General features: G+C 40.9%; 2 protein-coding genes across 4 annotated transcripts; one reads left to right on the top strand and one right to left on the bottom strand.

The window, feature by feature from the left end:
* Positions 1 to 498: 498 nt before the first annotated feature.
* Positions 499 to 5,981, top strand: CREBZF (CREB/ATF bZIP transcription factor). 3 transcript variants are annotated; one of them, XM_079788910.1, is made up of 4 exons: positions 499 to 1,871; positions 2,083 to 2,160; positions 3,269 to 3,337; positions 5,082 to 5,981. In XM_079788910.1, exons 1-2 carry the CDS (start codon positions 781 to 783, stop codon positions 2,096 to 2,098), a joined length of 1,107 nt encoding a protein of 368 aa, XP_079645036.1. In that variant the 5' UTR covers positions 499 to 780; the 3' UTR covers positions 2,099 to 2,160; positions 3,269 to 3,337; positions 5,082 to 5,981. The 3 variants fall into 3 exon arrangements, with proteins under 3 accessions (XP_079645036.1, XP_079645035.1, XP_079645037.1); XM_079788909.1 differs by lacking the exon at positions 5,082 to 5,981 and having other exon boundaries at positions 3,269 to 4,628; XM_079788911.1 differs by lacking the exon at positions 5,082 to 5,981 and having other exon boundaries at positions 499 to 2,160; positions 3,269 to 4,628.
* Positions 5,982 to 6,127: 146 nt separating this feature from the next.
* Positions 6,128 to 17,652, bottom strand: TMEM126A (transmembrane protein 126A). Its single transcript, XM_079788915.1, has 5 exons — positions 17,530 to 17,652; positions 16,152 to 16,250; positions 13,352 to 13,545; positions 12,196 to 12,310; positions 6,128 to 11,205 (listed from the first exon to the last, which is right to left on the bottom strand). Exons 2-5 carry the CDS (start codon positions 16,241 to 16,243, stop codon positions 11,013 to 11,015), a joined length of 594 nt encoding a protein of 197 aa, XP_079645041.1. The 5' UTR covers positions 16,244 to 16,250; positions 17,530 to 17,652; the 3' UTR covers positions 6,128 to 11,012.
* Between the last annotated feature and the right edge of the window lie 9,367 nt (positions 17,653 to 27,019).

Here is a 27,019-nt window from a genome sequence, read left to right as displayed (position 1 = left end):
CAATGTCAAGAAGAATCTGGCCACCAGTCTTAAATTTAAAAGCAGTCCAGGAGAACTTTAAACTTATTCAAAAGTTGGTACCCTCCGGTGTGGCTGTGGCTGAGTGCAGAGCTTCGAACCAGGAGGTCATGGTTAGATTCCCCGTTAGGACACAGGCCCCGGTTGCTTGGGTTGCAGGCTCAATCCCCAGCGCAGGGCGTGCAGGAGGCAGCCAATCAATGATTCTCTCTCATCATTGATGTTTCTCTCTCCTTCTCCCTTCCGCTCTGAAATAAAAAAAAATATTTTTAAAAAGTTGTTACCTAAAAGATCAATTCTAAGACAGTGGTTTCACTGGAAGTGTAAGCCAGAATACAGACATTTTTTTCCCCCCCAATAAACTCGGGGTTTTGTTGATTTTTTTTTGCCGCCGTTAACATGACATCACTGGAAATCAGGAATGACTCCCACTCCTTAACTCCCTGTACTCTCGCGATACTAGAGCCCGGAGCGCGAAACGCCGTGGGCGGGGCTGGGGCGAGATCGCTGCCTTCCGGCCGGGCCGTTGTCTGGGTGGCGAGGGCGAGTCATCGCGGGGCCTCGCCGCCTGGGTCTGTCTTCCCTCCCCCCGCCTGGGCGTGGGGGCTCGGCCAGCCCAGTGGGGCGGGAGGCGACTCGGACCTTCCCCTTCATTTCGTTCTGGTCGGCTCACCGCTTACCCGCGCTGGGGCCTGGGGTCCTTGGGGCCCGCGAGGCCCGGTCTGAGAGGCCGGGGCCTACGTGGGCCGGCCGCCGGGCCCCATGAGGCACAGCCTGACCAAACTGCTGGCGGCCTCGGGCACCGACTCCCCAGCCCGCAGCGAGAGCCCGACGCAGGCCGCCACCCGCCCGCTGCCCCCGGACCGGACCCGGGCGGCGGCGGCGGCAGAGCCGGCGGCCTCCAGATCTCCCTGCCGCGAGCAGCCGCGCGGCGAAGAGGCCGAGCTGGAGGACGCGAGGGGGGGCCGCGGCGGCGGGGCGGGGCGCGCGCCCTCGCCGGAGGAGATGGAGGAGGAGGCGATCGCCGGCGTCCCCGGGGAGGAGACGGAGGACATGGACTTCCTGTCCGGGCTGGAACTGGCCGACCTGCTGGACCCCCGGCAACCGGACTGGCACCTGGAACCCGGGCTCAGCTCGCCCGGGCCCCTCTCGTCCGGCGGAGGCTCGGAGAGCGGCGGCCTGTGGAGAGGGGACGACGACGACGAGTCCGCGGCCGCCGAGATGCAGCGCTTTTCTGACCTGCTGCAGCGGCTGTTGAACGGCATCGGAGGCTGCGGCGGCGGCAGTGACAGTGGCAGCGGCGAAAAGAGGCGGAGAAAGTCCCCCGGAGGCGGCGGCGGCGGCGGCAGCAGCGGCAGCGGCAGCGACAGCAACAACCAGGCGGCGACAAAGAGCCCCCGGAAGGCGGCGGCGGCTGCCGCGCGTCTGAATCGGCTGAAGAAGAAGGAGTACGTGATGGGGCTGGAGAGTCGAGTGCGGGGCTTGGCCGCCGAGAACCAGGAGCTGCGGGCCGAGAATCGGGAGCTGGGCAAGCGCGTGCAGGCACTGCAGGAGGAGAGTCGCTACCTACGGGCCGTCCTGGCCAACGAGACCGGCCTGGCTCGCTTGCTGAGCCGGCTGAGCGGCGTGGGACTGCGGCTGACCACCTCGCTCTTCAGAGACTCGCCCGCCGGGGACCATGACTACGCGTTGCCGGTGGGAAAGCAGCAGCAGCAGCAGCAGCAGCAGCAGCAGCAGGACCTGCTGGAAGAGGACGACTCGGCGGGAGGAGTGTGTCTCCATGTGGACAAGGATAAGGTGTCGGTGGAGTTCTGCTCGGCGTGCGCCCGGAAGGCGTCGTCTTCTCTGAAAATGTAGGGTCAAGTAATCTGCTCTTTATCCGCGTTTTCCCCTTTCAACTCCCTTACACCATGTAAAACACCTTAGTGGGACATCGTCACTGGACACATTTCAGGTGGAAAAAAAAAAGTAATATTGAATCTTTAAGTGTTTAGCTAAAAGCATGAATGTGACACTGTAACCAACTCCCAATGATAACATGTGACTATTAAATCTCTCTGACAGTTTCTTTTTTAGGTGATTTCCTTCCTGCCAGGCTCCGTTGTAGGGGTTACAGAACAGTGGTTCCCGCCTCACCACCTGGTAAGGTTCCATCTCTTCACGTAACGCTCATGCTCTGCTGCTTAGTCTACTTTAATGGGCAACATCTCAATTTTGTGTGTGTGTGTGATTTTTTTTTTTCGTTCATTTTTTTTTTGGAAGGCGGGAGGGGAATGTAATTTGGGCCCTGTCCACCCTGGAAACAGACTTGTGCTGGTCAATAATGTATTTAAGATGCTTCTTATGGTTGAACTAGCTGTTAATGTGTCCCCTTGTTCAGACTTGCGTGTACCTAGCTCTTCTGTCCCCAGTGTGGACATGGCCTTGGAGGACATCGATTCCAACTGTACACTGAAAGCTGCTAATAGAGATACAGTTTGGAGACAGTGAAACAGGTGAAGTTGGATGGAAGTTCCGAGTTGTACAAGGTGCAAATTGGAATTCCAGTATTAGAGCAACTTTTCAGAGGTTGACAAATAAGTGTTCGGGGCATGCACAAAGGTGATAGTTATTTTGCTGGAGGTGACAACAAAATAACTCTTAAATATTCAGTAATGCCTTTTAGTTTTAAGTAGAAGATCTAGAACTACAATATTCAGATGAACAGGTTTTAATATCTCACTATTAGAGAGGTTGGAAATTAACATGCATATCAGACTCCTGTGTTAATTAATTGAAGGAGGACTAAGAATGGTTAAATGAAATGCTTCTTTGAGGACCAGCACAGTGATGACGCTATCACTGAGTATGAGTAAATTGTTGGACACCTTTATTTTTGTTGTATTAAAATTTTAGGTTAAATTTATGTATGATTCGATTTTGAAGGTTGTGAAATGTGAATGAAAACATGTAAAGTGAGGCTTCACAAAGAATCTTATTTTCCATATTTCAAAGATATTTTAAAAATTGAGTGGTGCTGACTACTTAATGACACGATTGACACTTTTTCCAAAGATGAGATATATTCTTCCCTTGAAGTTCTCTATTGTCTATTGTCCAACTGTATAAATTGAGTTATGGTGGCCTTCAGTGTAACAGGCATTAAGAAATTCTTTGTTAAAAAAAGAAAGAAAGAAAAATTCTTTGTGAAACATCACTGTTTGATAAAGTATATACCTATTTAGCATCCTTGTTTTTCTTTGTGCTAAAGTGGATACAGCTGTTGGGGCAGAAGAGACGGGACCAGCTGCTGGCCACATTTCCTGCTTTATTTTAAAAGGTAGTATAAGAAATGAGGAAAAAGAGGTAATATCAGGGCTTCTGCTGTCTTTTTCTTTTAAAATGTTCATGATTAAAAAGTTTTTCCCGCAGTCCAAAGATGTAAGTTATCTTACACACAAAATGTTTTATTTTGTTGTTATTTGGTTATGAAAATGGAATCCTTGTTCTTGCACAACTGTAAATGTTTTGTTTCTAGATAATACTAGTTGAGACTTAACTCTGGTTTCCAGTGCATCACAGCAATTTTGTAAAACCATCTACTGCACTTGAGCATGAATGGGTAGTAGCCAAACTCACAGCCTGGAGTTATGAATCTGCTTATACCTAAGTGCAGGAGCAAGCCCCTCACGATGCAGCTGCATGGATTTTTAGTGCCTACTGAATTATACATATACATATATATATAAACCAAAAGTAGTTGGAAAATTATTTAAAATGACTAATTTGTGCTATCATTATGAAATATGTTAAATGTAGATTTTTGAAACAGAAGTCTTGAATTGAAATTTAATTAATACTTGAACATTTTGTATATATTTCTTTGTATATAATTTTGTGCAGTACCAATGACAAAAATATGGTGTCATAATAAAACCAGGTTTGTTGATCTTTCAGTTATGGGCTCAAAGCATTTTTTCATCTCTAATATGACATTGAAAAATAATGGATGAGAATAGGAAAAATGATTGTTGTTAATGCTGATTGTGGGTCTTAAAGGTTCTGGAAGCAGTAAGTGCGTTTTTCTAAAAATTATACCATTCCTTGGAATATTTTCTTCCTAACATCAGTGCTTTTCCTGGATTATTTGAAGTTGGGGCTGGGGAAAATAGTAGTCAAAAGCTTTCTGAATAGGGATGTTTTGAAATTCCAAGTGTAGATTTTTAGAATGTCATTTTATAAATGGCAGTTTTTGAAAATACTTGATTAAGAACTTTTGAAAGTGGAGATTAGTATCACCTATTTTTAAAGCTGCTTTGTTAGGTTATGTTTTAACTGTCTTTTCTTAGTTTCCATTTCATTTTTTTTTCCCTCTAATTTTGGTGACTCAGTGATTTTTGTCATTTTTTACATCAACTTCATAGTCTTGTTTTACATGGTATTGCATGTATTTAGGACCTATCTAACAGGGGCTTTAAATAAATTTGGTCATATTTATGTATAAACACATTTTACTGTAAATGTCTTGAGTTTCTGAATTTACAACAGATCTGTTTATTTCAGTATGTAGTAAACAATATCTTAAAAGTGTCCTATTCACTACTTGTTAATTAAAAAAGTTATTAATATGAAACTGTTGTCTTACTATTTTTAGAAAATTGTGTTCTGGTGAATAATAGTTGTATAAAGAAGATTTCTGGAATATATGGATTGTTTTGAAATTTTCTGGTTTGGTTCTATTTCCTGTAATGGATGAAAATAGTATTTGGGCAATCTTTTTTTTTTTTCCTCTGAATTTTGCCTCTATGGCAAAATTATATAGAACTAGACTACTTTTAATATTTGTCTTCTGATGGTGATAGGAATTCATACATTAACTGAACTAACACATCATATTGACCTACTATTTCTATCATATTGACTACAATTTCTGCACTTCCTTGACCTGACTTAAGTAAAATGTCCGTGTTTGTTAAAATGTAGTCACACCTCTGATATAAGCCGACAAAAAGTCTTCAAAATATTTTAAATATTTGTACATTTTATAATCACTAAATTAATCTCTCTCTCTTCTCTTTGAACAGCTTAGCAGTGTCTGCAAAAGCGAATCTTTTCCTACAACCTGTTAACTGACTGGACTGATGGTAACAAAGTAGTTGTGGGAGCCATGTCTGTCAAAAATTTGGCATCTGCTGAAAAAAATGAATGCCATTTTCAAGTTCCCAAATTACTTCTGTAGTGGTTTCACTTTCCAGAAATGGAGATTTGAAAAGATTCTCTGGAATCCTTGAAAGACTTAATAGAAATACATGAGACTAAGTTAATTTTGGAACAAAATTATACTTTTTTTTGGTCTTTCAAAGGAGTGATACTCAGTTCTTCGCATACCTTTTTAAAAATTGTAACCATTGGAGAAGAGAATTATAATATTTCATCAAAGAGTACTAGATTCTTTACATAATCAAGAGCACATTCTATGGAATTATGTTTAGTGGAATAGAATTGATAAACAAGCTATCAGAGATCACAGGCATATCATGAGTTTGTATTTATTTCCTGGAACATGAAAGATAATCTGAAGTACAGACAGATCTTGCCAATAGAATATGAAAGTTAATGTAAAGTCCTTAACTATAAAGAGTAATCTTTTTAAATAGAAGCATTGTCTGTATATCTTTGAAAAAGTTGACTTATGATAAAATGTGTGGGTAGTTAATTGCAATTCAGGGTAATATCAGGATGTGTGGATTCTGAGGTTTTGGCTTCTTGCACTTTCTCTGAGAGTACTTGACAAAATTTTTTGAATATTTCCAGTTTTCTAATGAATGCTATATTAGTTTACTATTTCATATAAGTTAAAATTTCTCTAGTGTTATGTAAGGGCTTTAGTATTCTGGATGATGGGAGTGGCTTTTTTCATGGAATATGGGGTTGTTTTGTTTAATCGAAACATTTCTCCAGTTTATTACAGTGTGAAAAAAACACTCAAAACTCTGGATTGTTTTATTTCATTTTTGTTGGATTGTGTTAATACATTCTTTTACCTGGTCTAGACCTAGCTATGCTGTCTTATCTTACATTTGAGAAGTATGCAAATGATAGATGTGGGAAATGGTGTAGACAGTGGTCAGCAAACCTCGGCTCGAGAGCCACATGTGGCTCTTTGGTCCCTTGAATGTGGCTCTTCCACAAATTACCATGTGCGGGCGTGCAGGTACAGTGCGATTGAAACTTCGTGGCCCATGCGCAGAAGTTGGTTTTCTGCCGGGCGAGTCTGTTTTGAAGAAGTGGCATTAGAACACTCTAGGGGCCAAAGAGCCCCATGTGGCTCGCGAGCCGTGGTTTGCCGACCACTGGTGTAGGACATTAGCTCTTATTTTTTTTTCCATAATTTACTATAACTACTATACAGTTTATTATATAGTATTATACAAACCCTATTAAATCCACTCAGTTTCTTGTATTCTAAGTGTATTCAGTGTCTGTTATGCCTCGCAGCAGACTATTCCCAGTAGCTTCTAAAGTGACTGATAGGTGTTTTTACAGTACCAATAGTATAGCCAACTGTAATTCTACAACCAATGATTAGGCATCAACTATTCTGCTTTGATGGAACACAGTGAATAATTCACTTTTAACAAGTAATTATATTTTAAAAGATGTGATTACCAAGTTGAGCATTTTGAAGGTTTAGTTTAAGGTCTTACTAACTTGGGTTTTTAAGCTAAACGATCTGATAATGAGGTAGTAATATATTTTCAAGTTTTTAGTTTTTTCCCCAGACACATTATCAATACAAAGTTTTGAGACCCTCCCAAATGTTTATTTTTGTATTTCACTGTGTTTTTTCTTCACAACCTGGATAGTTAACCACGTAAGCCAGGAATCAAAAGGGGGGAGGTTTTTCATCAGAAACTTATAGAATGTTTTGTTTGGCCAGCACAATATATTTCACATATTTGAACTTTAATACCTCAATACTCTGTTCACCAGTTACTCCCTGTTGTCTTATCAGATTGAGCTCTGATCTAGATTACAAATGGTCATTTACTTTGTTTTAAAGTGAAGAATTAAACTTGGAGGTATTTTAAATTTGATTCAGAAAGTAGCTTTGCATTAAGAACATAATATAAAATTAGAGAAAAACATTTTATTTTTAAGATACAGAAAGTTGCTCATTAACTTTCCTTTCTCATTACTTTGGTTACTGGCAATAGTGTTTTTATTACTAGTTTTTTACTTTTCTCCAATTTGTGCAGTCAGGATTTCTTACTCAGCTGTTTCCCCAAGTTTTTTAAAAGCCAGTACACAACAGGCTTTAATAATTTTTAAAATTTTGTTGAGCCAAAATTGCTTGTTTTGATGAGGATGTTTTGCTCAATTTTTAGTTATTCTAATTTTACAGTCTAAAAGTGTTGGTATACATAGGTGCAGTCACAAATGGAGTTTAGAACATTTGTCTACTTCTGCTAATATTCAGACTTGAATTTTATTGGTGGGCCAACTTCTTTTAGAATGTGCCTCCAAATTCTGTATCTTTCCTATTATATACCCATTGAGGTCAATTTCCTAGACCTCCCCCCCTCTGGATTTCAGTGTACTTATAGTACACTAAATTTATATTACAAACTTATATTAATTTAAGTATAATATATGAATACTTTGTTTTTAGAGCCAAATAATTAGAAATTGTAAAAGACGGATTTAAATAGTTTGCTATCACTGAACTATTAAAAATGATTATCCTGACTAAGGCAGTGTTCTTTAGGTCTTGGCTACAAATGACTTTCCTTAAATTATAATGCAAATTCCTATGTCATATTCCCAGACCAAAAATTTTGGTAAGGTAGATTTATAGCAAGATTTGAAATAACATGCTCTTTGGCTTATGTTGCCCATTTTATTACACTGAGTGGCCAGATTATTATGATCTCTGAATGCATAATAATCTGGCCACTCAGTGTATATCCTATATAATAAAAGGCTAATATGCAAATTGTCCCCTTGACCAGGAGTTTGACCAGCAGACCAGCAGGCAGGCCAGCCAACCGCCCATGTCCCCTCCCCCTTGCCAGGCTGGCTGGACCCCACCCATGCATGAATTCATGCACCGGGCCTCTGTGTGTGTGTGTGTGTGTGTGTGGTAGCTAACATAGTCAGATTCTCTCTCTCTCTCTCTCTCTCTCTCTCTCTCTCTCTCTCTCTCTCTCTCTCTCTAAGGGGCCAGATTATTATGCGTTCAGAGATCATAATAATGTGGCCACTCAGTGTAATTGAAAAGATGATTTAAGAAATACATGATGTAAAGGACATATTTGAAAGAGATCCTAAAACCATTGTGAATTTTTCTATTTATACACTAGAGGCCCGATGCACAAAATTTGTGCAAGAGTAGGCTTCCCTTCCCCCGGCTGCTGGCACCGACTTCACTCTGGCACCCTGGACCCGGGCTTCCCGGCTTCCTCCAGAACATCCAGTCTAATTAGCATATTATGCTTTTATTATTATAGATAGTATGCTTGGGAATAAATACTGTGGGAATTTTAAGGATATGTAAGGAAACAATTTGTACTAATTTAGTTGCATCAGTGGGTTTTAAGTTATCCAAATTGATTATACCCTTCTCTGCTTTTTAAGAAGTCTAATTTAGTAATTAGTCTTTCTTGTTTTTGAAGTCAGCAATAACTTTTAATCTATTGTTTTCACTGTGACAGAACTCTGCTTTAAATAAAAGTGACAGAATGCAGATGAAATACATAATTTGGGGTCAGAGTTTTATCTTGATATTTAGCTTGTAGAACAGGTAACTTTTTTCCTTTTAAGTGCCTGTTAAAGGTAAATCATCTGCTTTCTGAAAAATTGAAAATGTAATTTTAAAATTTCACTTAAATAATCTTCAGCTACATTGCTTTCTTTAGAGACACTGAAAACCTATTTCATGAAGGTACTCTTTCTAGATGATAGACTATGTTCTCCTTTTATATAATTTTAAGTATGATAACATCACAACTGTTGTCACAAATATAGTATTTGGAAGGAATAGTTAAGATACTTGTGAATATGATCTGTGATATCACTTAATATTTTGTTTGGTACAATTGGCTTGTTTCATCAGAAAAGTGTTGGTCTAGATAGGTGCTGTCCAATACTGTAGCCTCAACCACATGTGGCTAAAAACTTAAAATTTACAAGTTATTCATTTGCATTAGTCATATTTCAGGTGCTCAATGGCTCGTAGCTAACATTGTCAGTCAGATATAAAATATCACAAAGTTCTGTTGAATAATACTGATTTAAATGTCAGAAAAGAAAATCATTTAAAGAATTGAGATAAAAAGTTTTAGGAAGGGGCCCAGCTGGTGTGGTTCCCATGGACCCATGAACTAGGTCAGGGTTTGACTCCAGGTCAGAAACAAAACCAGTAGCAATAGGAATATGGCTACCATGTGAGTGCCTGTGTTAGGCAAATTACATGTTATGTAATACCAATATTGAGTGAGGTTAATGATGAGCATTGGGCCAGAGAGGCTAGTTAACTTGCTTAGCATCACAAAGCTTAAACAAAGGTTCAAGTCTGTGATTCCAAAGAACTATTCCATACTAGATGGGAACTTCAAAGGTAGTATCAGCCTGTCTTCTAAGACTATAGCTTTCCAAGGACATAAATAGGTGACTTTTGAAGCATGTAACTATATCATTAGAAAAGCTCAAGTTGAGCCTGAATAACCATCTGTAAAGAATACTGGAATTGATCCCTCTGTGAGGAAGGTTAATGAAAATGTTCCAAGAGTCTGGATTAATACCAGTGGAAACAATGAATTAGGAAAATGAAGTGTAAATAACAATTGGTGGTGTACTGATATTCCCACTTCACCCATTTTCATTCTTGTTTGGATTCTTTATGAAGTCTTCACTGTAAACTGTTTTATGGTTGTGTTTTTATTTTTTCTCTGTTAAAGATCACTCTGCCTAAAGGCATAGAGCAAGTGTGGTGAAGACACTACTGGGCAAACTAGAAAAGTAATGCTCTTAAGTGGGCTCTTGTTTAAGTGGGTAGCCTTTAGTGTTATTGAGTAGGTCTCAGCAGAGTTGTACCTCATGATAAATTATAAGTCTACTAGAAGCCTGGTGCACAAAATTCATGCACGGGTGGAGTCCCTAGGCCTGGCCAGCTATCAGGGCTAGGCCGGAGAGGAGGCGATGGTTACCAGGCCAGGCACGGAAGGAACAGACATTGCCACCACCATTGTCGGCACCCCACCACCCTGCAGTTCCCTGCCTCTCCCCTCCTTCCACCTTGGCGGGCAGGTGGTGGGTTGATCGGGGCCTGCCTGCAGAGGGGAGAAACAAAGCACGGGAGGTTGGCTGCTGGCCCTGAGGGAGCCAGCCCTCCACCCTCCTGGGAAAGAGGCCACGTCTGCTGCCACCCACCCCCAACTCCCCATCCTGGCTCGGGCCAACCCCAATCGGACCATCAGGGCCTGCCAGATGTAGGGGGAAGACTACAGGAGGTTGGCTGGCAGGGGGAGGTTGGCTGTGGAAGTGCACTGACCACCAGGGGGAAGCTCCTGCATTAAGTGTCTGCCCCCTGGTGGTTAGTGAGCATCATAGCGACCGGTTGTTCCGATCACTTAGGCTTTTATATATACACTGAGTGGCCAGATTATGATCTCTGAACACATAATCTGGCCACTCCATATATCCTATATAATAAAAGGCTAATATGCAAATTGTCCCCTTGACCAGGAGTTTGACCAGCAGACCAGCAGGCAGGCCAGCCAACCGCCCATGTCCCCTCCCCCTGGCCAGGCTGGCTGGACCCCACCCATGCACAAATTCATGCACTGGGCCTCATATATATATATATATGTATATGTATCACACACACACACAGAGTGGTCAGATTATTACACATTCAGAGATCATCATAATCTGGCCACTCAGTGTATAGATAGATGTTCATACAGTAGACATTGGTTATTAGTTTTATTTTTGTGTACACATTTGCTTAACAATCATTCAATGTTTAGGCCAGGTTCAGGTAATTGAAGAGCCTTTATAAGTAGTTTATATTGCCTTGAACTAAGGTATGCTGAAAACCCAGTCTGGAGCAAAATAGGAAATAACATCTTTCTAAAGATAGGTTGAGAAATTCTCATCCAGTAGGTTAAGATGTTTCCTCTCTCTGGTAGCAGGGCTGAGGCATACCTGTAAGAAAACATTAAGAACAGTTCACTAGAAAAGATCGTTGTGTTAAGTGGCAAACCAATATACAATGTATGTATTAATCTCAGAGTCTTAAATAGTTTAAAGATTAAGGCATTACTACTGTTAGTCCTCAAAACTGTCTCTGGGGATTTTTTTTTCCCCCCTCTTTCTCCAGTTCACCAATGAGGCTCATAGAGCATAGAGTGCTTGATATAAGAGTTTATCGGAGAAAAACGGTTATTTTGAAGTAGAAGGTTTATAGCTAGACATATTCTGAAGAAGATTGTATATATAACACTAGTGGCCCAGTATATGAAATTTGTGAACTTGGGGGGGGGGGGGGGGGATGGAAGGAGAGAAGGATCCCTCAGCCTGGCCCGCACCCTCTCGCATTCCAGGAGCCCTTGGGGGATGGCCCAGGGGAGAGGGCCTAAGCCGTCAGTCAGACATCCTTAGTGCTGCTGCGGAGCTGAGAGAGGCTCCCACCACCGCCGCTGCACTTGCCAGCAATGAACCTGGCTCAGGGCTTTTAGCTGAGCAGCACTCCCCTTGTGGGAGCACACTGGCCACCAGGGGGCAGCTCCTGGTTGAGCATCTGCCCCCTGGTGGTCAGTGCACATCATAATGACCAGTTGTTCTGCTGTTCAGTCAATTTGCATATTAGCCTTTTATTATATAGGATGGTTTTAGAGCTAGAAATAGTATTATTAGTAGCTTTGTAAGTTCTAAATTAAGGTAAACCGTAAATTAAGGTTACCAACCTGAACTACACACCCAAGAGGTACAGTGTGGTAAGTTTCAAGAACTGTTTTCAAATTCTTGAGAATAGTTATTTATTTGTAAGAAAAAGAAAAAGTCTTAACACTTTCAAATCAAAAGGTAACAATGCCTTAGAAAATGTACTTGCTGTTTTAAGTTACATATTTTTTAGGTAATCATTTATATGTTACTAAAGTTTTTCAATGATTATGGGAAAACAAAGAATCCTACCTGGCTGCTAGGCCACCATTCACAGGAATAGCCAAGAAAACAGGGTACAAACCACCAAAAACAAGTCCAACCAATCCACCTCGTATTATGGTACAGGTTTCACAATGCAAATCACCTAGAAAACATATTGGTTGTGGTGATGAAGATCATGATAGTCAAGCAAACACGATTTAAAGAATGCAAGGTCCCCTTATATGTATCAATTTTCAGGCAGTGATAGAGCAAATGTAATTCTAAAATGTAAAATTAAATGCAAGGCATGTTAAAAGGTATAATTACATGTACAGATAACCTAAAATAGCTAGAAGTAACTGATAACCATCCTAGGAAAAATTCTCTAATTTGTTCTGAACTTGACTGAATATAATTTCGGTTTGCGCTGCATTCAGCTTGCTGCACTTGTATTAAACTTCTTTTAATCTATGTGAATTCTGTTTTACAATTTATACTTCATCTTATATTTTTACATTACATAGTGAGACTTTATGAAATTATTCATTTCCAAATTAGTATAAAGTATATTAAAAATAGAAAGGTAAGTTGTAACTTATGTTTTCCTCAGTCATTCTGTTCAATTCATTAGGCAATAAGTTTCCCTAGATCATAAAAGTTCTTTCCACAGTGATTATAGGGATTAAAGCAAAACAGCCATACAATTTAAACAAATTTAGAGCAGCACTTAGCAGAAGAGAATTTAAATGGGCTGCCTCACTCTCCACCACCACTTGTAGTAATACTTTTATTTTAAATTATTAAAACCTTTTTCATGATTAGCTATACTCAAAGCACTTGGCACATACAGTATGGTAAACTATCAAAAGGAAATCAAATCTCCATACATTTAACAATTCTTGTATGTACATGAAGTGCTTCAAGAGGTTTACTATTCCCATACAAATATTTTTTTCCCTTTAAGGAATTCTCTGTAAATTTTTTTTAAAAAACTAAGTCAGCATTTTTTTTTTTTAAATTAAGTTTCAAAATATTCTAAGCACTGTAAGAAAGATAAGTTAAAGGAAAGTATTTAGAACTGCCATGTATGTGCACTTTTTTGGTAGTCCATGCTAATATGAATTAATTGCCATTTTAAGAATTAATATAAGGTGCAAATATTATATACCAAATCAAACTATGGAGATAGTGAAATAGAATTTACCTGTATTCAGTGGTAAACTTACAACAGTTTTGTAAGATAGGTCCGCTGTCAAAAATGGAATCACTGCCATTGGTAAACCAGCAGCTATACGAGCCTGTGTCACATTTAAGACGCGTCGAAAAAGGCTGTTTGCTATTAGGCCACAGAGAGCAGCATTAAGTCCAATGTATGTTGATCCATGTTCAAGTAGATTCCTGAGTGGGTGAAGAAAAAAATAGTAATTTATTTAGCTCTACTGTGTGTTAGGGAGCTCCCAACGTTTCTGCATGTTAGAGAACTAACCAGGACTTAACAGGATACAACATTTATCCCTTATAGCTCTATAAAACAAAAACCTTTAAAATGTTTTACATACAGCCCTAACCGGTTTGGCTCAGTGGATAGAGCATCCACCTGCGGATTCAAGGGCCCCAGGCTCGATTCTGGTCAAGGGTATGTTTGTACCTTGGTTGCGAGCACATCCCCAGTAGGGGGTGTGCAGGAGGCAGCTGATTGATGTTTCTCTCTCATCGATGTTTCTAACTCTCTTTCCCTCTCCCTTCCTCTCTGTAAAAAATCAATAAAATATAAAAAAAAAATGTTTTACATACAGATTTTTATTCTGAAAGGCTTTTGAATTTGGTAACACTTAAGGATACAGTGATACATTTAGATTTTGCAAAGGATATCTGTATAGAAATTTCCCTCAACTATAGATAGCCAGGAAGAGCTTGAAGAGTCTGATTTGGATGCCTCTCCTCTAGGCTCCCAGAATACCCAATACTTCTTTTATAGCACAACACATTATAAAGAGTTCTCCACTAGTGTTCCCCACTGTAAACAAGTTGAGGATACTGGATACAAATTCCTCTTGATTTCAATAGCACCTGACAGAAGGCATTCAAAGAGGTAAAGATAACGTTTCAGTTCATTCTTCCCTAAAGCATTAGCTTCAGGATTCAGGGATTGGAAGGGGACTAACATTTAAGGGATAGCCTATGCCAGGTAACTTATAACAACCCACTGAAATAATAAGTTGATGTTTTGAGATAAGTGGTTTTTAAGCTATGGTATGGATGAATTAAAACATGTTCTGAGCATGGTATGGATGAATTTAAAACATGTTTTGGAAAAAATAATGCCTAAAATTATTGCTGGGTATTGAAAGTACTCCAAACTCTTCAACCTACCATTAAACTTGACCACCTTACCTTGCCATCTACAACACAGGTGGTGTCGATCTCTCAAAATTCTCATTACTTTTTAAAATTGAATTTATTGGAGTTACATGGTTCATAAAACGATACAGATTTAAAGTGTACGGTTTTGAAATCTGTAAATAAAACACCATCTGCGCACTGCATCGTGCACCTATCCCTTGATGCAAAGTCTCTTTTAAATTCCATTATTCTTAGCCAACCTAGCCACACAATGATCCCTCTGATTTCTATGTCTATTTAATACTCTTAGCACAGCTTTCCTAGTTAATTCGTAATGGAGTTTCTGTAAGGTGTTACTTTTCTTAACCTTTCACGCAATCATGTTACTATAGGCAGACATGCTGCTCAAGGCAAAAACATTTACCATTAACCTTCACTGTTTTCAGTTTTATTATTAGAGGATGAAAGACATGCAAACTTAAGATAAAACATGTCTTATTAAATGGTAATAGCAGTAGCAGAGAGGCAGTTTAGTAACTTAGAGTACATAAGATAATTTTTAAAGAGTGATGAGAGCCTAGAGAAGAACCCACCAAACAACAAAAAACACGAATGTTTTTGAGGGAGAAATTTCAACACTTCCTCTAAAATATTGTTATTTTATCTACATAACAATCCTGTTCAATATTTATCTCTATTTTAATCATAGGAGTGAATGCTCAGAAGTAAATAATTTGCCCAAATATTTTAATATTATAAATTATATATTACTCTAAAATATAATAAAAATAAGTATGTAAATAAAACAAGTACAACTGGACTCTGAATAGCAAAGTTTGTTATCTCCCAACCAGATTTTAATTTACTATACCTTTAAGTTACATTTTTTAGTTAATAAATTAGTAAGTACAAAATTATCTGGTAGACCCTTTACCAGTTAATTTTCCAAAAAAGTGCCTATAAAACTAGCCACTCATGACATTTTATAAGATACACAAAATAACTAGACATATGAACTAGACACATAATATACAAGACCAAATTTAACAAGTGGCAATAAATATATGGTGTGTAAAATTACTTTGTACTTCAAACCCATCCAATTTTTATCTCAACTGCTACCATCACCATGCACCAGGATTACTATGTGCTTTCCTTTTGGTCTTTTCTACCTTAAATCTGTACTTCACTCTGTTGTCTTCACAGACCAGTACATTTCCTACATAGCCTTTTTCTGTTTATAACACCTTAAAGATTTTTTTAACCATGATCCTATTCTCTTGAGATTCCTTGTCTAGCTATGTGTATTCAACAGCCTTCTCTATGATTATGGTCAGCATAATGATAATATGAATTAAAGACATTAAAAGCTATTTTAAAGTTTTGATATTTTAATGAGCCCACAAATGTACATTTGACTATACTCTAAGCCAAATAGGAAAAATGAGAACCATCATATAATTAGATATGTCCTAAGATATGAATTCTAGCCTTGACTTTAAGCTAAATGGTTAATGGTGCTGGGCCTTAGTTTTCTCAAGGCAAGAAAACGTTCAGTTTCCTTCTGATATTCTATGTTATTTACACAGAAACCAAGTAAATTGGAGATAATAAATATTCACCTAGTAAAAGATATGTTTTAAATTAAGATGGGATCCTACCTTTCTGCTTCTGGAAGTTGGTTAATTTTTCTGTGTATGATGTCCAAAATGTGTTCTTTCTTGAAAGTATCATCTGATTCATGATTTTCCATCTTGAACCTTAAAAAAATTAAAAGTATTTTTCAATAATGTATATCTAGAGAAAAAAAAAACAAAAGAGCTTATAAAAAGCCTTTTGAAGACCATTAATAATTTCAAGAGAATTAGACATGTAGATTGAATTCATAATCTGCAGCACACCATACCTTTCCCCTTCCCAAAATGAATTCTAAGTGAAATAGAATCAGAGTGGATAGAGCGTCTAGGAATACAGACTATTTTTATAATCCTTAAAAATATTCTTAATTTGCAAATAGCACCAAAAACCATAAAATTAATACTAAACTAATATTAAGAACTTGTGTTCATCTATAGACACCATAAAGATAAGCTAGTGTGAAAGTAATGTTTGCAATATAATTGACAAAAGAGTAGTACTCAGGATGTGTAAAGTACAAATCAACAAAAAAAGAGCAAGCAACCCAACAGAAAAATTGAAAACAGGTTTGAACAAGCACTTTGCTGAAAGGAAAGCTAAAGAGCCAATGAACATAAAATGTGCTTAACCTCATAATCAGGGAAATAGAAATTAAAACCAGAGTGATATGAATATGCGGACTTAAGTTAGCGCGCGCGCACACATTTCAATTACTGGCAAGAATGTAGGGTAAATCGTGTTGCAGGTGGAAGCATAAATTATATCCAATTTGGGGAAAACCACTTTGGAAGGCAATTTGGTGTTATTTAGTAAGTAGAAGGCACATACCCAACAATTTCACTACAGCAGAGGTCAGCTAACTTTTCCTCTAAAGGGGCAAATAGTATTTTAGGCTTTGCAGGTGACCTATAGTCTTTGTTGAATGCTTTTTAAAAACGTAAGAAATCATTCTTAGCTGGCTGGCCATACAGACACTACAGGCTTCATCTGGCCCACAGGCCAGGAGCTTGTTGATCCAGGCACTAGTTGGGGTGCATGTCGGAGCAGGGCAATGGCGAATGATCCCTTTTTCCCCGAATCTTCAGCCATCGCACGTCACTCAGGGCAGCTCTGAGATAGGCAATGAGGAAAGTAGGGCCTCGGAAAATTAAGTTAGGCCCAGGATACCCTATGCATTGGCAGTAAACCCGGGGTTAAATTCAAGTGCAGGTTTTTTGTGTGTTTTTTTCCTACTGGCTCACTTGAAACATTAGGTCTTTTCTTCTAAGGTGTAAAGTGAAGAGACGGCAGGCGCCGCCGGGCCGACTCCTCTCCTGCCCTCTGACCCAGTCTCGGGACCGCATTCCCGCCGTGCTTCTGACACCCAGGCACTTCCTGCCCCTCTGCCCCGGGGTGCAGTACCTTAAGCTCCCCCTGCCGCCCTCGGTGCCAGCTCCGGCCTTCCTCGGCCCTAAGGCTCACCGCAACCTTCACCCTGCTCGCGCGGGCGCAGCCATCTTTGGAGCCACGTGACTCGGAGGGGGCGGGACCTCGCCGGCTGAGCGGGCTCCCGGGACGCCGGCCGCACGCTTAGCGACTTCCGGCCGAGGGGCTCCCAGCGAGAGACGCGCCGGGCGTGTGAGCGGTGAGACTCGGACCGATGTGGGGACTGTTTGTCCCACTTACCCCTGCCCCCGAGGGCAGAGCCTGTAGACCGTGAAGTTTCCAGAGGGAAGTCGAGGGACCCCAAACCTGCCCTGTTCACTGATCGCCTGTCTTGGGCCCGTTACTTAACTCCCCTGACGGGATAGAACACATCTCCTGATGTGGACGTGGGGTATAAGAAAACAGCACAGCTCTTGGCATACGGTGGATACTAGGTTTAAAAGATACTAAAAAAAAAAGAGCTGAGCCCTAGCTGGTTTGGCTCAGTGGGTAGAGCACTGGCCTGCCATTGAAGGGTCCCCGGTTCGATTCCGGCTGCAGTGGTTCTCAACCTTCCTAATGCCGCGACCCTTTAATACAGTTCCTCATGTTGTGGTGACCCCCCCCCCCCAACCATAACATTATTTTCGTTGCTACTTCATAACTGTAATTTTGCTACTGTTACGAATCGTAATGTAAATATCTGATATGCGCCGAAACCGGTTTGGCTCAGTGGATAGAGCGTCGGCCTGCGGACTGAAAGGTCCCAGGTTCGATTCCCGTTAAGGGCATGTACCTTGGTTGCGGGCACATCCCCAGTAGGGGATGTGCAGTAGGCAGCTGATCGATGTTTCTCTCTCATCGATGTTTCTAGCTCTCTATCCCTCTCCCTTCCTCTCTGTAAAAAATCAATAAAATATATTTTTTAAAAAAATATCTGATATGCAGGATGTCTTAGGCGGCCCCTGTGAAAGGGTCGTTCGACCCCCCCCCCCCAAAGGGGTCGCGACCCACAGGTGGAGAACCGCTGGCTAGGGGCACATGCCCAGGTTGCGGGTTTGATTCCCAGTTGGGGGGCATGCAGGAGGCAGCCGATCAATGATTCTCTCATCATTGATGTTTCTCTCTCCCTCTCCCTTCCTCTCTGAAATAAAAATAAATAAATAAAAAGGAGCTGAGATTTCTTTGCACTCGATTTTCTTTGCCCTTGGAGCTTTAGCTCCCTGTGCCATGTTGCAATCTGGTTGATTGTCCCACCTCAAGATAATCAGCAGCTCGGAGCAGAGAAGGAGCTTGTTTTCTGAGGATTCCCTGGTGCCCTGCCTCATACTGCTTATAAAAGTAGGAGTGGGTGAATGTGTCTAAAGAAAAACTGTGTGGAGAGCGAGGGAGCCTGGGGGCTCCATTCGTCGACAATTGAGAAGGAAAGTCTTGGGCCAAGCCTCTGAATAGTCCCAGTTCTCATCCTAGCAGCCTCTTTCTCATCTGTAAAACAGGGGAAATAACATTTTCGCTGATTACTCTGTAAATACGTGAGCGTTCAATGAAAGTGCTTACCAAGGTTGCTTTGAAAATAATTGAGCTCTATCAAAGGAGAAAGTGGTATTCCAGATAAAGAAAAACTTCATAAGGCGGGCGGGGGGAGCAGGGTGAGAAGAGTCCCCAAAACTCCTTGGCTAAGAAGGATTTATCAGATGTCAAATATTCTCTAGTCAATGAATCAGAAAATAAAAACATCTTTATTTTTTTAATATATATTTTTTATTGATTTCAGAGAGGGAGATACATCAACATCAGTGATGAGAGAGAATCATTGATTGGCTGCTTCCTGCACGCCCCTATTAGGGATGGAGCCCACAACCTGGGCATGCCCTGACAGGGAATCCATTCCTAAGTATTTCATCCTTTTTAATGCTATAATAAATGGGATTGTTTTCTTAATTTCCCTTTTTGGTTTGTCATTGTTCAGTGAAACACAATTTTTGTGTGTTGATTTAGCATTCTGCAACTTTGATGAAATTGTTTTTAGGTGTAAGTTTCCTGGATTTTTTTATATATTTATATAAGATCATGTGATTTGTGAGTAGAGATAATTTTACCTTTTTTTTAAATTGCTTTTTCTTGTCTGATTACTTTTGCTAGAATTTTCAGTGCCGTGTAGAATAGTATTGGCAAGAGTGGTTATTGCCTTGTTCTTCATCATAGAGGATAAGCTTTCAGTCTTCCACCATTGAGTATGATATTAGCTGCGGGCTTTTCATATGAGGCTTATATTCTGTGGTGTAGTTTCTTTCTAGATATTCCTAGTTTGTTGAGTATCCATTATCATAAAACAGCGTTGAGTTTTTCTGCATTGATTGCGATACTCATGCTGTCCTTGATTATGTTAATGTGGTGTATGACATTGATTATTTTTGCATATTGAATTATTCTTGCATTCCAAGTATAAATCCCACTTGGTCGTGGTGTGTGATCCTCTTAATGTGCTGTTGAATTCAGTTTGCTGGTATTTTGTTTAGGATTTTTATATTAATATTAATTAAGAACATTAATTAAGCCCTGACTGGTTTGGCTCAGTGGATAGAGCATCAGCCTGCGGACTCAAGGGTCCCAGGTTCGATTCCCGTCAAGGGCATATACCTTGGTTGCAGGCACATCCCCAGTGGGGGGTGTGCAGAAGGTGGCTGATCGATGTTTCTCTCTCATCGATGTTTCTAACTCTATCCCTCTCCCTTCCTCTCTGTAAAAAAAATCAATAAAATATATATATTTTAAAAAAGAACATTAATTAATATTTCTTTTCTTATGTTTTTATTTGGTTTTGGTATCAGAGTAATGTTGGCCTCATAGAATTGAGTTTGGGAATGTCCCCAACTCTTCCATTTTTTTCCCCTCTTCAATTCTTAAGAAGAGTTTGGAGAGAATTGGTGTTAATTCTTCTTCTGGTCCTGGGCTTCTTTGTTGGGAGTGTCTTAATTACTGCTTCAGTCTCCTTGCTAATTATAGGTCTGTTCAAATTTATTTCTTCATGTTTCAGTCTTGGTGGGTTACATGTTTCCAGGAATTTGTTGGCATATAATTGTTCATGGATTCTCTTATAATTCTTTTTATTTCTGTGACATCTGTTGTAAACGCCCTTCAGTTCTCGTTTTATTTATTTGAATCTTCTTTCTTATTTAGTCTAGCTAAGGGTTCGTCAAATTTGTAAATCTGTTAGAAAAAAACAACTAAGAGTTCCATTTATATTTTATATGATTTTCTATTCTCTATTTCAATTATTTCTGCTCTAATCTTCATTATGTCTTTCTGTCTGCTAACTTAGTGTAGAGTTTATTCTTTTTTTAGTTCCTTGAGGTGTAGGTTTAGATTTTTTAGTTGCAATCCTTCTTTTTTATATATATTTTTTATTGATTTTAGAGAGGAAGGGAGAGGGAAAGAGAGATAGAAACATCAATGATGAGAGAGAATCACCGATTGGCTGCCTCCTGCACGCTCCCCACTAGGGATCAAGCCCGCAGCCCGGGCATGTGCCCTTGACGGGAATCGAACCCAGGAACCTTCAGTCCACAGGCCGACGCTCTATCCACTTAGCCAAACCAGCCAGGGCAAGAGATCCTTCTTTTTGAATGTGTTTATTGCTACAAACTTCTCTCTTAGTACTGCTTTCATAAGTTTTGATGTTGTACTTTTATTTTTGTTTCCAGATATTTTCTAAGTTCCCTTACATGTTTTTTGGTGTGTTTTTGTTTTTGTTTTTGTTTTTTTAGTACAAAATATTTATTTATCTCTATTTCCTCAGGATAAAGTCATAAAAGGAGTTTCAAAAAGCCTGAACATTTTTAAACCATTTTTTTAAATGAACTAATTCATGTTTATGATTTTTTTTAATTTAAACAGTACATTAAAAAGTAATTTCTATCTAGTATCATTTCCTATAGGTCACCACTGCTACCAGAAGTTTTCTATGAATATAGAAACACATTTATATCATTTCTTTATTTGACACTATAATTATTCTACCCCACTTGCTTTTTTCACTTACTGGATCTTGGACAGCTTTCCACATCAATCCAAATTGATCTGTTATTTTTAGAAATTGCACAATATTCCATCAGATGATGTATCATCACATACTGCCCTGGGTAGAACTTCTTTTTTTTTTAATATTTATTTTTATTATTTTTTTTTAACTTCTTTATTGATTAAGGTGTCACATATTTGTCCTCATCCCCCCATTCCCATCCCACACCCCTCCCCATGGATGCCCCAACCCCCTGTTGAACTTAACCATTGGTTAGGCTCATATGCATGCACACAAGACCTTTGGTTGATCTCTCCCCCCTCCCCCCACCCTCCCCTATCCTCCCTCTGAGGCCCGATAGTCCGATCGATGCCTCCTTGTTTCTGGTTCTGTTCTTGTTCATCAGTCCATGTTGTTCATCATTTCCCCTAGATGAGCGAAATCATGTGTCACTAGAGATATACTTATAAGAATTGAATGTGCGACGAGCAATAATAGTTATGCTGACAGGCAAATGAATCAGTCTGTAGTGAGTTTCTTTCTGGACCAACAGTTCTTTTGAGACCCAATATCAATGTCCACCAGTTCCTTATGAGTACATGTCGGCACTGACCCCTCAGCTCTGGATGGTGGACAAATGGTGGTAATGCAGGTCCGACTCCCTCTGGTTTGGTCTCGGCCGGACCCAGGGGCACGGCTTCACCCGGATCCAGGGGCCCACGGCCTCACCCGGACCCGGGACCCAGCCTCACCCGGATCCAGGGGCACACGGCCTCGCCCAAACCCAGGATTCAGCTTCACCCGGACCCAGGGGCGCATGGCCTCACCTGGACCCAGGGGCGCGTGGCCTCTCCCAGGCCCGGGATCCAGCCTTACCCGGATCCAGGGGCACACGGCCTCGCCTGGACCCGGGATCTAGCTTCCCCCGGACCCAGGGGCACTTGGCCTCACCCGGACCCAGGGGCGTGTGGCCTCTCCCAGACCCAGGGTCGCGTGGCCTCACCCGGATCCAGGGGCCCACGGCCTCACCCGGACCCGGGGCCCAGGCTCACCCGGATCCAGGGGCCCACGGCCTCACCCGGACCCGGGACCCAGCCTCACCCGGATCCAGGGGCACACGGCCTCACCCGGACCCGGGACCAGGCTCACCCGGATCCAGGGGCACACGGCCTTGCCCAGACCCAGGATTCAGCTTTACCTGGACCCAGGGGCGCATGGCCTCACCCGGACCCAGGGGGGCGTGGCCTCTCCCGGGCCTGGGACCCAGCCTCACCCGGATACAGGGGCACACGGCCTCGCCTGAACCCAGGATCTAGCTTCCCCCGGACCCAGGGGCACGTGGCCTCACCCGGACCCAGGGGCGCGTGGCCTCTCCCAGACCCAGGGTCGCGTGGCCTCACCCGGATCCAGGGGCCCACGGCCTCACCCGGACCCGGGACCCAGGCTCACCCGGATCCAGGGGCCCACGGCCTCACCCGGACCCGGGACCCAGGCTCACCCGGATCCAGGGGCCCATGGCCTCACCCGGACCCGGGACCCAGGCTCACCTGGTGTGTTTTTTTAACCTGTTGGTTGTTTAAGAATGCATTGTTTCCTCGACATTGGTCTTAACAATGATTTTTTAGATCTGACACAAAAAGCCAAGGCAACAAAAGCAAAAATGAACAAGTGGGACTACATCTAACTGCAAAGTTCTTCCAGGGAGATACCGGGACTTGGAGCAGGCTGGAGGAAGAGGGTAAGGGGTGTCCGCAGGCTTCCCTGCTCTCTGGGGCAGATTGCAGTTAGCCCTAGATGCTTGCTATGTTAGAAACCTGATCAGGCAGTATCTTTTAAAATACGTGAATAGGCCCCTTTTACAGAAAGATTGGGAAATTTTTTTTTTTTCCTATTCCCTCTTTGCTGAGCCCTGGGGATATACTAGCTGGGATAAGAACTGGTTCTTGCCCAGCTGTGGTGTCTCAATGGTGGAGCATCGACCTATGAACCAGGAGTCCATGGTTCCATTCAGTTTGATTCCCGGTCAGGGCACATGCCTGGGCCTTGGTTGTGGGCTTGAACCCCAGTGGGAGGAGTGCAGGAGGCAGCCAGTCAATGATTCTATGTCATCATTGATGTTTCTCTCTCTCCCTCTCCTTTCCTCTCTGGAAAAAAAAAATTTTTTTTAATAGAAAAAAGAACTGGTTCTTTGTTTGCTGTGGTCCTGTGCGACTAGTGAGTGGAAGCTCACTATTGGTTCTCAGAGCCAGATCTGGGGACATGTCCCTTGGGTGGCAGCACAAAAGCTGTTGTACAGATGTGTATATTAGCTCCTTCCAGGGAGATACTGGTGACGTGGAGTGGCCTCGGGAAAGAAGGTAGAGAGGTGTCTGCCAGCTTCCTTAGTCTCCGGGAAGGCTTGCAGTTGGCTCCTAGACGTGTTAAATTAGAATTCTGACCGTAGGCAGTATCCTTTAAACTGTGCAAAACTGGGAGATGGACATTTTTCAGGGAAAAATGGGAGATGGACATTTTTCAGGGAAAACAGGGAGATGGACATTTTTTGCCCGCTCCCTCTGCACTGGGGAGATACCTGCAGGGAGTGTGTCTGCCCGTTCACAACTGCTTTTTTGTTTGCTGTAGTCTTGTGAGTCTCATGAACAACAAAACTGTTGGCTTTCAGAGCTAGGTATTTTGGGGGCCCTTCCCTCAGGTGGAAGTCTTACATTTTGGGGCACTAGGTGTCCCAGGGAGAAGCTGAGATTTTTAAATTCCACCCTGGCTGTATGCTGCTGTATTGGGATGGGGCTTAGGGTGAGAGTGTGTTTCAATCCTTCCCTGCCCACTTGGTGTATTTTCTCACTTGCCTGATGTGTAGGTGTCACCCAGCTAGTTTCTAGGTTTCTGTCAGAGGCCATTGCTCTGTGTGTAGCTGTAGATTCAGTGTGTCTTTGGAAGGTGAGTTTAGGAGCATCCTATGTCACCACCTTGGACCAGAACACCTTGAATATGTGGTTTTATAATTCTCATCAAGTTTGGAAATTTTTCAGCCATTAATATTTCAAAAACATTTTCTGTTCATTTCCTCCTTAGATGCCTTCAATTACAGGTATGTAAGGTTATTCACTAATACTATTTTAATTTTTATCAGGTTTTTTTCTTATTACATATGTGTCCTTATCCTCCCATTGTCCTCCCACTCCCCGTGCCCCCCTTCCCCACTCATGCTCTCATTCCCCTGGTGTCCGTATCCATTGGTTAGGCTTATATGCATGCATACAAGTCCTTTGGTTGATCTCTCCCCCTTATCCCCATCCTCCCCTACCTTCCCTCTGAGGTTTGAGCATCTGATTGATGCTTCTCTGTCTCTGGATGTTTTTGTTCATCAGTTTATATTCATTATATTCCATAAATGAGTGAGATCTATTTTATCAGTTTCATTTTGAAGTTTATATTGCTGTTTCTTCAAGTTCACTAATCTTTTCTTTTGCTATGCCTAATCTTGGGGTGACTTTAGGGGGGCTTTGTTACTTTAGTGAACCTGGTAAATAATTGAAAAAGATTCAATTATTTATGTTAGTGTGACTGTCTTTGTAAGGATAGAATGATAAAAGTAGAAAAATATGGGTTATATATATCTTTGGAGAAATGTGTTTTTTTTTAAATATGTTTTTATTGGTTATAGAGAGAGGAGGTATAGAAACATCAATATGAGAATCATTGATCAGCTGCCTCCTGGACGCCCCCTACTGGGGACCAAGACTGCAACCCAGGCATGTGCCCTGACAGGGGATGGAACCCTGACCTCCTGGTTCATAGGTTGGCACTCAACCACTGAGCCACACCAGATGGGCACCTTAGGAAGGTAACAAATTCTATTAAATTCAGCCACATATGTAGAAAGCCATTTTTTCATTATATTTCTGCTTAAACTTGGAAATTCATATATTGGATAGTTTACAAAAGACAATACAATTGTATAAAAGCTGGGAGAAAAATCAATATAATACATTGCAAGCTATGCAGTGTGATGGAATACAATGCAAAAGCAGGGGAAAATCACATGGTTAACACCGTGGGAGGAAATGGGGGGAAAAGACAAAAGAGAAAGGAAGTTCTCATAGCAGGGACAACATCTTAGGCATTGTTATACACCCAATAAGGGAAATAGACAACGTGAACACATTTATTGGGCACCTCCTATATACCAGGTCATCTTTATAACCTCGCTTCAAAGCAGTTGTTAGTATGTTTTCAGAGGAAACATAGAAAGGTTAGGAGGCTTGCCCAACGTGTGGTATACAATGTGTTTCATACACTAGTTGTCAAAATCAGTATCATCTGAATAAATGAATACATATTTATTCAAATGAAATATATCTTGTGAATTTTCTTTGTTGTGCTTCTTTATAATGTTTCCTAGGAAAATGCTAAACTCATAACTACAGGCTATGTATGCAGTAATAACAACAATGACAAAAATGGCTGCAACACATAGAGACTTCTTGTTTTATTCATGTATATGAACTAATTTAATTCCGACTTAATACAATCTTTATTCCTCGTTTTACAGATGAGGGAACTGAGATGCAGAGAGGTGAAATAGCTTGTTGGTAATTAGTGAAGCTAGGATTTGAACCAGGCTGTATCTGACACCTCTTGCTGCTTTTCTTCATTGTGGTTCACCCAAATGAAGGTTTCCTTAATTTCCTCTTTCAGACCTATAGTATTACAACCACTTTGGCAAGAATTCCTAGCTTTCTCTATTGTAGAAAAGGCAAATTGAAATCATGGAGTGAAATATAAGTCTCTTCTGCTTTCATATGGCAGGGAGGATGAACATAAGTCAACTTTGCTGTATGTCCCAGATTACTACGTAAGCATATGAGGAAATAAAACAATTTGTAGAGCTTCTACAATTCAAATGGTCAAAAGACATGAACAGAAAATTCAAAAAAACCTCTTGGTTTTCTTTAGCTAGATTCATTTTTGTTTTTTATCTTTTTGCCTCGAGATTGGGAAACTTTCAAAAGATTGATGTGTCTGAAAGTGGAGAAGGGCAATAAGGATGTGAGGGGATGAGGGACAGTGAAAAGTTAGTGGGACTGATGGATTATAGGTTCTGGTGAGGCTGAAGTAATGCTGGAGTTGTGGCCGGAGAATGAAATGAACTTGAAGGACAGGAGATAGTGATAAAATTGGATTTTAAAATTGAGAATGTGAATAATTTGAATTTGATAATGACAAGGTCTAGAGCAACATAGTAGAAATGAAAATATAATGTGAGTTATGTATGTAATTTGAAATTTCCTAGTAGACACATTGAAAAAACAAAATTAATTTTCTTTTATTTAACCCAATATTACTGAGTAATCTTTCAACATGTAATCAATAGATTATTTATATTTTATATTCTTTTTTTACATAGTAAAGTCTTTAAAACTTGATGTGTATTTTATACATTTCAATTTAGAATATTCACACTTC

Source organism: Cnephaeus nilssonii (genome assembly GCF_951640355.1).
Source record: "Cnephaeus nilssonii genome assembly, chromosome: 13".
Classification (NCBI taxonomy): domain Eukaryota; kingdom Metazoa; phylum Chordata; class Mammalia; order Chiroptera; family Vespertilionidae; genus Cnephaeus; species Cnephaeus nilssonii.
This window is presented reverse-complemented; position numbering and strand designations above follow the sequence as displayed.

What these genes read in the sequence shown, in the direction of transcription:
- CREBZF (XM_079788910.1), top strand. Translation starts at nt 781, where the DNA reads ATGAGGCACAGCCTGACCAAACTGCTGGCGGCCTCGGGCACCGACTCC.
- TMEM126A (XM_079788915.1), bottom strand. Translation starts at nt 16,243, where the DNA reads ATGGAAAATCATGAATCAGATGATACTTTCAAGAAAGAACACATTTTG. An exon ending in AAGTTTACCACTGAATACAG is followed by an intron (nt 12,311 to 13,351) that starts GTAAATTCTATT and finishes TATGTTTTCTAG; the next exon opens with GTGATTTGCATTGTGAAACC. An exon ending in AATGGTGGCCTAGCAGCCAG is followed by an intron (nt 11,206 to 12,195) that starts GTAGGATTCTTT and finishes GTTTTCTTACAG; the next exon opens with GTATGCCTCAGCCCTGCTAC.